The sequence below is a fragment of the Zosterops lateralis genome, assembly GCF_965231275.1.
Source record: "Zosterops lateralis genome assembly, chromosome: Z".
NCBI lineage: Eukaryota > Metazoa > Chordata > Aves > Passeriformes > Zosteropidae > Zosterops > Zosterops lateralis.
This window is the reverse complement of record NC_139800.1, coordinates 32,129,321-32,141,353: the sequence shown is the minus strand read 5'-3', so window position 1 is coordinate 32,141,353 and position 12,033 is coordinate 32,129,321. Positions and strand designations below refer to the sequence as shown.

General features: G+C 39.6%; 1 protein-coding gene across 3 annotated transcripts in view; it reads left to right on the top strand.

Moving 5' to 3' along the window:
- Positions 1-12,033, top strand: part of FREM1 (FRAS1 related extracellular matrix 1) — a 64,903-nt gene that overhangs the window by 40,854 nt on the left and 12,016 nt on the right. For all 3 annotated transcript variants that reach the window (XR_014592503.1, XM_083883665.1, XM_083883664.1), the window contains 7 exons: positions 2,521-2,935; positions 4,028-4,229; positions 4,686-4,830; positions 7,339-7,468; positions 8,841-8,913; positions 9,796-9,945; positions 11,215-11,453. Coding sequence is in view for 2 of the 3 variants with exons in the window: in XM_083883665.1 (XP_083739791.1) it covers positions 2,521-2,935; positions 4,028-4,229; positions 4,686-4,830; positions 7,339-7,468; positions 8,841-8,913; positions 9,796-9,945; positions 11,215-11,453 (1,354 nt within the window). In the remaining variant the exon portion in view is untranslated. The remainder of the gene's footprint in view (positions 1-2,520; positions 2,936-4,027; positions 4,230-4,685; positions 4,831-7,338; positions 7,469-8,840; positions 8,914-9,795; positions 9,946-11,214; positions 11,454-12,033) is intronic.

Sequence of the window (12,033 nt, the reverse complement as noted above, 5' to 3'; positions counted from 1 at the left end):
CTTCTGCTGCAATCCTCCAGGCCTTCTGAGAGAAGGTTAAGGTCTTGACTGAAGGTTCACCCTTTTTTCTCCTATCATCATTATTCTAGTTCAGTATTTTAGATCACTTACAAATAGCACAACCCTTTTACCATTGGCACAATATCATTAGGTCAGTGTAGACAGATGTCTCTAGGTTCCCATCTGGGAATACCATCCTCAGTAAACATATTTCTAACTGCTACATAGTCCCTGGTCTGCCTATGCTCATTCCCATCTGTTTCATGGCATACTGCCAGTCTACAAGTGATCAAGCTCTAATCATCCAGTGTTGGTGAAGGCAATGAGGAGTTTTACATGGACAGTCTGTGTGACACAGTAAGCTGCTCCATGACCTACTGAAAGTCACTCACATTCAAGTCATGCAGGAATACACTAGGTATTGACCCTGCAATTTTAAAAATACTTCTTCTAGGTCTGCAGTCAAGAGACCAAAGGGAAACATAATCCAGTCAGCCAGTTCCCATTTCACTGGTGGAAGTGTATTAGGTGGAAAGCAGCCAGCTAGGCTGGTCCTCATACTGTCTGAAACAACTGTCCCACTCTAGTAGGAACAGGTTTCTTCACACAGCAGATTCTGCTCTGACTCAGGCAGAACATAACTGTGTGAAAACCACCGTACAAAATGTTTTTGCATGTACTGTGAAGCATAATCACTGAAATTTATGTAGAAAGACAGGTAACTCATACATGCTATATGCTGATGGGACATGAAGGATCGTGAGACATTTTTGGAGCAATTTTTAGTTTCATATACCCTCAAGGTTTTTTTACAGGCATGAAAATACTCCATGCAATCAGAAACTACATAAATAATGATCTTGCCAATGAAATCTAAGGTGAATTTTAAAGGCCAAAAGATTGTTTTTCTCCACAACTAAATTTAATAATAAATTCCTGCAGAACATGCTGTCACTTGTATGGCAAAAGCCCATACCCAGCTGGTAGGCTTCTGTCATGGTTTAATTGCAGCTGGCAACAAAGCACCAGGCAGCTGCTCACTTCCTCCCCACCTGGTAGGACTGGGGAGAGAATTGGAAAGGTAAAAGAGAGAAAACTCGTGGGTTGAGATAGAGACAGTTTAATAGGTAAAGCAAAAGCTGTACCCATAAGCAAAGCAAAACAAAGATTTCTTCTACTGCTTCCTGTGGGCAGGCAGGTGTTCAGCCATTCCCAGGAAATCAGAGTTCCATCATGCACAACAGTGACTTGGGAAGACAAATGCCAGCACTCTAAAGTCTCCTCCTTCCTCCTTCTTCTTTCCCAGCTCTAGACACTGAGCATGACACCAGATGGTCTGGGATATCCTTTGGGTCAGCTAGGGTCAGCTGTCATGGTGCGCCCTCTCCCAACCCCTTATGCACTCCCAGCCTAATCACTCGTGGTGCACTGTGAGAGGCAGAAAAAGCCTTGATGCTGTGTAAACATTGCTCAGCAGTAACAAAACCAAAGCACCCTTTTGTTATCAACACTATTTACAGCAGAAATCAAAGCCTCATAAAAGTGACTATTGTAACACTATGAAGAAAATTAACCCTACCCCAGCCAACAACAGCAGAGCTTCCAACAAATTTTCTCTACAGCCTTGAGCAACTTTCTCCTAGTTTTGAAAAGAAAAGTATCTGTAGTGAATAATCAAATCTTTTGCACATCTAAGGAAACATCACTACTTGAGAAAGAACTACAAGACACTATGTGGCTATTGATAGAAATTCCCAGGATGGAAGTAGAACTGTGCGTACACAACCATTTGATAAGTTTATGCTACAGATATCTATGTTTTCAGCATTACCTTATACAGTCTGTACAATTCTTCCCAATATCTTTGTATTTCAGTGAAACTTTACTTGTCTTTTGTAAAGAAACATACATTCCTCTGAATATATGAAAATTTAAAGTTACAGTTAGTGCCTAAACAAAAACATAAAGTGAGATAGGGACGAATCTTTCTTCAGTTTGCTTTTCAGATAGTTTTGGGGGCATTGGATAGAAAAGATTTATAACAGTGAACAGAAAGAAACTCAAACCAAACCAGACAGGTCATGCACTTCACATACTTATTTCTGTAAGCTGTAGGTGCTACTGCCAGGTGACCAAGTGAAGATAAATTTTAAGGATGTGTAAAATATGTATGCCAGAAACTACAATAAGCCTCCTAGGCAGTCTTTCCTTTTAGATCTGCTCCACTTGTATCTCAGCTAGAAGACTAGATCGGCTCTGTTATGACTGTTGATCTTCAAGGCCTTTCCTCTGGCATCAGCTCAATCCCAGCCAGTGCATTGTGACTCCTGTCATATACCTGGCTGTCTGCTTTCATGTTTTTAAGTTTTACATCCACTCAGTTTGTGCTCCACCCAGCTCTTCTACTTTTGCAGTATCAACACAGGCAAGTCCTGTAGTAAAGGTCTGCATTATCATTTCATTTCAGTACATGGTGAATCAAGAACAGATGCTGAAGACTGCCTTGCCTCTCTTTGCCAGATTCATCATCAGCAATGGACTGAGGACTAAGCATGGGACATTCAAGATCGCCTTGGAGGCAGCTGACCAGGCTTTGCCCACTCTATCTAGAAACATGGGGTTAAGATTGATGGAAGGAGCTATGGCACTTCTTACTCCTGATGTACTGCAGCTTTCAGATCCAGACACTGCAAAAGAAAACCTTACCTTTCTCTTGGCTCAGCTCCCCCAGTATGGTCGTCTCTATTATCATGGGGCTGTGCTACTGCAGTACAACTTCACACAGCAAGATGTGGACAACAGGGATGTTGCATACAAGCACGGAGGTGGGAATTCCCAGATTGACAGATTTACATTTGTTGCCACAGATAGGACTAACCAAGGCTTCATCGTGAATGGGAAGGTGCAGAGCGAGCCAGTGGCATTCACCATTCAGGCAAGTGTGACCACAGGCTTACTTAAGAGAGATAAATAGCACGATAAGATCAAAAATATAGCAGTTTTGATGACAGTTGGTACTTGCTGCAATCTCTGATTTAGCTGCACAGCTAAAATATTTGCTTTTTATGTTCAATGAATAATTAACCTGGGAAATTAACTACTTGACAAAATGCATCAAGATAAGCAAGTAAATACTTATATACTTAATACCTGTATGCTAAAAATTTTACATAGGAATCTCAACTATGGGAAAGACAGAACTTTCTCCTTCTCTGCTTTCCCACTTGGTGCCTGACCCTGTGGTTTGCACACACAGGGGTGTGAGTATGACTGCTGATCTTCATGTCACAGGAATCTTGAATTATAGCCACTTTGCTTCTCCATCTAGATATCCTGTATTCTCTCTGAGAGTGTCTGCTCTCTTTCTTCTTTCTTTGCTAGAATCTTTCTGTTCACTTCTCATTTCCCCTCTTTTCAAGTCCTTCATAATTCATCATAGGTTCAGATGTGTTTGCTATGATATTTTTGTACGTATCTATATGCCAATTTTCACTAGGCAAGGTATGCCTGATTGCATTGTGTGTCCAAATTCTGTGTTTCAAACCCATGATACTAATGAAGAGGCTGTTAATATTTCCTAATAACAAAGTTTCAAGTTATATGATGAGTGAGGGATACTATTTCTGCAGAGGGTGAGACATGGGAACAGCAACAACCATTGTGGAATGCTAGAAAATTCATCAGAATGTGATTGTTATTATAAAACAGAGGTGGGAAACCTTTGCTGCAGTTATCTTTTGCTGTGAAGAAAATGACATAAAAAAATGAGGACTATGGGGAATATGGGACATCAGGGCAGAGGTACATAGAATTTGTGTTACACTCCCCAGAGTGTACTATACCCAGCTGCATGTGGCAAGTGATGGACAATCTGGACCTGGAAATTTCTCATGTGAAGTACAACTTAACTGGAACTCAGGGGTCTGCAGCAGATTGTGAGCCAAAGTGGCTATTGCCACCCTCTTCTAGCGAAAGCAGGATAGGGAATATCCCGATGTTGTAAAATGAATGTCTAACTTTGATTTAGGTGGATCATTTGGACAAAATAGCACCAAAAATTATTCATCTCCATTGCTTTTCTGACGTGGAACTGCTGAAGAATGGCAATTATGGGATCTACATTACTGCCAGGTCCCTGAGGGCATCTGACCCCAACACAGAAGATGACAAAATAATTTTTAGGATTTTGCGAGGTCCTCATTATGGCTACCTGGAAAATATAACAACAGGTGATTGCTTTTATAATTTTTAATTTGGGCCATACCAAATCAGATTTCAGTCACTACTCTGTTAATGTTTGCTTGATAGAGAGAATCAAAATTTCTTAGCAAACTTTGGGCAAAGTTGACTATAGTAACAAAACTTTTACAATGAAAGCTGAGTCTTCAGTTTGTTATGAATCCTCAAAGAGCTTGAGATAATTTTTAATAGCTGCTGTTGAGAAACTTTTTTGTTTCTATCAAGGAAAAAAAGATTAATATTGAACTTAGCCTTTTGAAAAACGCATTACACATGCAGAAATTGGCAGGGGCTTATAATGAACAGATGTTGCTGTTTAGCTATAAACCTACATTTCTCTAAGTTCAGAATCTCAACAAAATAAAAAGTTGAAAAGAGTCTATATGAATTATGTGATTCTTATTAGCAGGCTTTCAGATCACCTGTGTATTACTCATCTTTCCTAGGTGGATTCATTCAGGAAGGATTTAGCCAAAAGGATTTAAACAGCAAAATCGTACTTTATGTCATCAACCAATCACGAGAAGTGAATGCAGACAACTTGGAGTTTCAAGTGACAGATGCCAGTGGAAACTCTGCAGCACCCCAAAGGTAGCTCCACTCCTTGGTGATATGAGCTGTGCTGCACTATGCTCACCACCCCCTGGGGCAAACAAACATGTGCTGGGCTTGAAGGCATGCAGAAACAGACATAGCTGCAGCTCAACCTGCCATTGCTTTTGTTAGAGAAGGTTTCTTCCCTTCAAGAAGATGCAATACAAGGGGTGAGCTCCAGGTCAGACTGTGTCACAGTTCTCAAGGGCCTTCAGGGCCTCACAGGATAATATAATACATTTAGTGGATGTTGGGCATTTGGAGATCTGAGATGCTGAAGTATGGGACTACTGCCCCATGATCATGGTCCTCCAGCTGCAGGTCACTCTTGCCCTTAGCTAATGGCAGTGCATTTTTCACAAACTTGAGATTACAATGGAGGGGATGCTCTCAAATGACAGAGCTATGAGCAATATATTTCTGCAAAAGAGCACTGAAAGAAGGTGGAGAACACACAGCATATTCTTTGTCATCCACTGCACACTGTACCAGGCACACTATCCACTATGTCCTTGTGACATACAATGAGAAAAATTAGAATATCATCTGAACTGTGCTTTGATGATAAAAAACAGAAGTGTGAGTAGCTCTTTAGCAGAGGAAGTGCTTCTCTTTATTTCTAAACATAGGGCTAAGTTTTCAACCAACTTATTTAATCAGAAGAAATTGAGAAAGAAAAAAACCCAATATGCTTTTTCTGGGCTAAAATGCTTACTCACAAACTAGGACTCATGGTGAAGAAAGAGGAACAGAGAGCTGTACTCAGGGGCAGAGCACTTCTCTGAATGCTGGAGAGAGGACGGGGACTGAACTGAGCTGGAGGCATTAGGCAGTTATATGCTGTGCCAAAAGGTGTCCCTATACACAAACACATCTGAGCATGGACAGCCCAGCTGCTCTGTGCTGGCTTGCAGATGAACCAATATTAAAACAACCATTTTGTGATGCCACTTCTCATGGGAAAGGGCAACTCCTTGTAAATTAATGGCAATGCGTAGCACAGCTTTAGGAAGAGAGCAAAGAAAAAGCTCTTTTTTTTTTTCAGAAAATAGGCACTACAGTGAAGTTATCCGCTAGCAGACCAAAAGGGGGGTTTTTTGTGAAAAATAGTATTTTAATATTGGATTTAAAATTTCATGAGATATTTTCTCAATTTAAAATATTTATTACCTAATGATCACTGCTTCAAAATACAAGATTTATTGTTTATATCCCAGCTTTTATTTGAATGCTGCTGGACTACATCTGGTACATCCATCTTCTTTAGCAAAAATAAAGCAAATCAGCTTCTAAAGGGGTTTTCCATAAAATTAGCATCAGAGGATAGAGGAGAACAGGAGGAAACTTCCACTGGTGATAGAGCTAGTCAGCTGTGAAAGGCCTAGAAGTTTGTTTTAATAAAGTTCAAATTGTAAAATAGCTCAGCTTCTTTTCCTTCTTTGCACTCTCATTCATCTGTCTCTGACTTTCACATTTTCCTCTCTCTAATTTTTATCACAGCTTAAAAAAAGAAAGGTCTTTACTGACTATTTTGTGCAGCACACAGTCTTCTGAGGTTCAGACACTGCCCCTATCCTCTATAAACAACTCTAAAATTCAGTGCGTAAGACGCTTGGAATCATACATGGGAAAGGTTGAAGAGTGAAGTATGCAGAGTACTAAAGTAAGGGGAGAAGGCCCTTGCATAGAGGCAGAAAAATCCTACAGCATACTCTGTATGCTATGGGAGGAGAGCTACAGGATAGATGAAGGTAGATGGGTAGATGTCTGGCAATCAAAGAGACTGAGTCCCCATGGTTTGCATCAATGAAGTCGATTTTATTGAATACACTGCTGGTTTGTATACATTTCAAGCATGAGCTGAAAACAACTACTTGCTTAAGCAATAACAACCATAACAACCATATCTATGTTGCCAAGTAACATTGCTTAACTATGGGCTAACACAGACTTGCACAGGCCTGTACTGTCTTGCATACCAAGCACACCCTTATTCCTTCCTCCTTCAGGGTCCTGCCTCAACTTGTGGCACACTGAATTTAGCACATCTACTTCTGTAATGAATTCAGCAGTACTTTGAGTCCTGGTTTCCAGCTTCCATTCAGAGGTAGAAGGAGGATATTGCTGAGAAAAGACTGAGGAGTGAGAATATAATAAAATTGCAAGGCTAAAGGGAACCAGGATAAACAGTGACAACTTGTTTTGGCCTATTGTTATGGACAAACTGCTCTTCTCAAAGTTACTGCAGAATTCCTCTGGCTGTAAAACAAGGCTCAAGTGTGGTTTAGGGAAGATTGGGGCTGGTCTGGAAGATTTATTATTTCCTCTTGCTAATCAGTTAAATCACACAAATGTGTTGATTTGTAGACAAAGACTCAGTATTATGTGTATTGGCTAAATCAGCAGTCGGGAGAGAAGGCTCCTCACACAGCCTCTGAGCAGCGGGAGCTGGGGGTGGCTGGCCAGGTGGCTTAGCTCTATACTCACATTCCTTTTCTCCCACAGGCTGGAGCTACGGTGGTCTCGGATTGAAATGCTACATACTGAATATGAGGTGTGTGAAAACACGAGAGTGGTGTCTCTGAAAATCACCAGGGCAGGACACTTGGAGGAGTCTGCCTTTATAACCATGAAGGTAAACCTAAATTAAAAATAAGAAGTGCAGCTTGTTATTGTATTCCTCAGATACAAAGATAATTCAGTAATCATCAAAGAGACCAAGTGATTCAATCCATACTTACTGGGACATTGTCCTTGCTACTACAGATGACTTAAATACTTCTTACAAAATTTCTTGAGTTTTAAGTAGAAATGCTAATGAACCAAACCTGGAATGTTTTTGAGCAGCGTTTCAGTTTTGATGAAAAAACAGAGCAGTTTTCTCTGGCACTGTGCTCAGAAACTTGGTTTTCAGGATCTGCCATTTTAAAATCCAGCCTTTGGGCAATCTGGAGCCTTGGGGCTTCTGTTTTGCCTTCTCAAGGCTGGAGGAGCCCAAGAGATATAGGGGCTTCAACTACACAGCCATGGCAATCTTCTCCATTTCTCCTCCTACTGCCCACAGCCTAGGAAAACTTCCAATATCTTCAATGACTGCCTCTGTCTTTTGTCAAAACGACTAGACTGAAAGTTGCAGGCTATAATTCTGTAAAACAGGTTTTGTGCAACTTGCCTTCACAAATTTTATCTTTCCTCATAAAACGGAAATTCCAGTATTTTATCAGTTCCTCTTGGTAGAGAAATAGCATTTTTTCCCCCTCAAAGTTCCTCAAGATTATAGCTCTAATTAGAAACATAATTTTGATTTTTCTTTTACTGAAGTTAGTGGGAATTTTGATAATGATGCCATCAGGGGCCATCCTGTCCTATGCGTCATAGACACCAGTGACTCTACTGTAGTGGTCATTTGCAGAAACAGACCAGTGAAATTGATTCCATCATCAAGAGATGAAACACATACTCTGTGTGGAAACTGGTGTCCTCTGGTACCTCCTGTGAAAATTCAGGGAGTTCCTGGAATCCTTATACACGCATAATGTTCACTTCTATCCTAATGAGTCTTTGGGGATGACAGAAGGCTCGGTGCAAAAAAGCTTCTTTCAAGATATCACAAAGGGCCAAATAGGAAAACAGGGTCAGCTTGCTGCTGTGTCTCTGAGTTGACAGGACGCGCTTGTCAAGGAGCCAGGTATGGCAGGATCCTCAGGCATGGTGAGCAGCAGTGTCAACTGGTATTTTAAAATACCAATCTGAGAGGGGAATGAGCAAAATTATAAGATAAGGAAGTTTTTTTAATGATGCATTTTTTAAGCCATGAGCAAGAACAGAATGGCAGTTGCACATGAGAAGGTTTATTTTTCAGATCTTTATCTTTTGTTTCCAGCCTGAGTGTATGTATGGGTTGGCCTGTCTATTTCAGATGTACAAAGTACCTTCAGCATGTAGTAGAATGCAGCGGTTTGGTGAAATGGGTCCAGCGTGGCATTTACTGTTATTTGTCTTCTCAGGTCAATGAAATGTCTGCTAGGCTGGGAAAGGACTTCACGGTGACTCCCTCCAAGCTTGTTCAGTTTGATCCAGGTATAAAACAGTGCACTGACTAACTCTAAAACTAATTCACTGATTTTGGAAGAGTGAACTCTTGCTTTGGAGCATGCAATCTATTATTTATCTGTAGCTATAGAAGCTGAATAGTATTTAAGACTCAGGCTCATTTTTTGGAAGTACTGTGAGCTTCTTTAGTGAACTGGTATATTTATTACTAAGCATGAGACTACCTACAGTCTTTTACATCAGTTAAAATAGCAAAAGTGTTGAAATTATGTCTCCTAAGCTCTCAACAACTAGGCTGGATAGGACTCACCCTGAGCTGAGCTGTGGGATGCTTTAAAGACTTCAGTCATTATGAGTAAATCCCAGGACACAGGTCAAATTTAGATTAAACTGGGAACAATCTACGTTATTCAAGATGGCCAAGGCCTTTTTTCATTCACATACAAGCCTGAAGTTACCCAGTAAAAACAAGGAAACAAGAAAAAGCAATGGTAAAATTTGCCTAAAATGTTGTGCTTCAATCTAACATGGGTCTTGATCCCTTTGCAGGTACTTTAAATAACCGTTCCATCTTTAAAGTTAAGCTTTTCAGATAAAAACCACTATGATGCATTTTCTCTTGAAAAATCACAGTGGAAGCCCTACATCTATGTATTGCAGTGCAATTTTGCACATCCACAGCAGCTTTTTGTTACAGTGTGTGCACTTCAACTGAATCATCATTGCCCAGAAACAAATTCCAACTTATTATTTGGAAGAACAGCAGGAGTCTAGCCAGTCAGTAGGAGCACAATAGCATACAAAATCTACTCCATTCTAGCTGCAGACATGTTAATTAATCTATTTCTTTGACATCCTGATTGATTGAAATAGCACTTAAAGAGTAATTAAAACATTCATTTCTGTTAGGAGTGTCATCCAAGATGTGGAATATAGCAATTATCTATGACGGATTAGAGGAAGATGATGAAGTCTTTGAAGTAGTTCTGAACTCCCCTGTGAATGCTGTTCTTGGCAGACGGACAAAAGCTGTAGTGAAAATTTTGGACTCAAAAGAAGGTATTCTGTTTTGATCTTCATAACTAAGAAGGTGGGACAATCTTGGCCAAGTAGCTACCTATTTTCAACCACAGGTTATTCCTAACACTCACCATTAGATCAAACCACCTAATTTCTTTTTAGAGAAAAGAAGCTTGACAGTTGCAGGCCCTTTATTCTCTCACAAAATTATACGCATCCTCTTAGGAAACACGGCATGGAGAAAGCAATGAGTGCAAAATGAGAAAAGAGCCAGGAAAGAAACCACTTTTCATAACAACCTAAGTTCAATTCTCATTTATGAAAGTCAGAAAAATTTGGTTTAGATCCATTAGAATATTTTCCAGTTATTATTTAGTTATTACACACCCTCTAAATGAGATCTACTTTCCTCTCAAAAAAAGAAATATAACAAATGAACCCATCTATCTCTTAGCAATATATTTTTCAACACTTAAAAACCATAGTCCACAACTTCACAGCAAAGAGTTTAGTCCTTGAAGACTGCATTATCCTTGTGTTTTTGAGTGATTAAATGTGGTGTGGCTAAAATCAGACCAAAAAGGAGACAACTGTAGAAACAGAAACATAGGAAAACTGTAGAAAAATAAAAATAACTAGAAAAGCACCTGCATCCTCTGACCTCTGAAGAGTGTTTTTTTTCTTCAGGTGTTTAGTTAAACACCAGAAGAAAAATATTTAAATAAATAAATATTAAAATATTTATTTAAATAAATATTAAAATATTTATTTAAATAAATAAATATTTAAAATATTCATGTTGTAATGAATTAGGCTTCATGTTACAAAAAGCTCCTTTAAAATTTCAGATTTGTTTTCTCCTAAACATTCCTAGTGTAAATCAGGACTTAAGTGATGCAACAAGTTCATTGAAACAACAGTGTCCTGGATTTCCAAGAAGAAACTTCTCTGGGCGTGATGGAAGTATCATCAGTGGTAGACATACCTGTATATTCATGGCCAAAAACCCCAGAAGTTCAAAGCCCAGTTTAAGCATGAAAACAGGTTTTTTCAGCAGATGCTTGGTTGAAATTCTGACCTGTAGATCGATGCATCATATATAACATCTTACTTATATAGGTACTAGTTGCAGTTATAGTCATAGATAGCCCCAGAAACAAGGGTGACTGAACAAACAGCAAATCAACTACTTCAAGTAAAGGAATCATCCAACCTTTAAGGACAAGCTGTTTATGTGCCCAAGTCAACATGACCAGTTATCTGCTTATGCAGTTAGAGCTGACCATCTGCCATATTTTATGCTTCCAGGTCAATGCAGCTATTCCCGTTCTTCTGGCCAAAGCAAGCATGACTTCTGGGGGAAAGACATGCAGTTTCCAATTTCCTTGGGATCCTCATCACATTCCAGGCCTGGCAATGGTTCTTTGGAAGGGATCCCACTGCTTCCTTCCAAACGGATGAGAGAGCATGGAGGGGACATGTGGCAGGAGCATAGCTTGGTGAATCGGTCAAGGACCAAGTTGAGAGTAATTGGAAATGGCAGAATAGTAAGACACTACACTGATTTGTGAATTTATTGTGGTGTGATATCTTCATTTGATTGTCATTTTTGTCACAATTCTATCTGACCACACAATAACTACAAGCTACATAAGTTTGGTTTGAGTCAGACCTGGCAGCTATTTATAAAACTCTAAGTAAAAAGCCAAAACCAATCCAGACTGATTTTGAGGATCCATGTATGCAAGAGAGGAATAAAATCAAGACTTGGGGGAGGAAACAGGCATGAAGCAACTTCAGCGGTTGTGAAACTTCTAATCTTATAATAACTATGGGTAAGTTAGAAGTTGGTGGAGCCAGGCAAATGCATAGAAGCTGTGCATCTGAAAATACTGTTAGCTTAAACAGGGAATAGTTATTTCAACCCTGCCCACTGATTCTCTGCTTAAGCTATACTGATTTAGCTAGATTTCTGCTACTGTGACCTTAAAAGTTACTGAAGTCTGTTTTTATGAACACTGAACATTACACTGTAATTTGTGCTTTTTTATGGCTCCTTTCAGAAATTATATGTTTCTATACTAAAAGAGATAGAACTAAATCCAAGACGTGAACTGCAAGATGCAT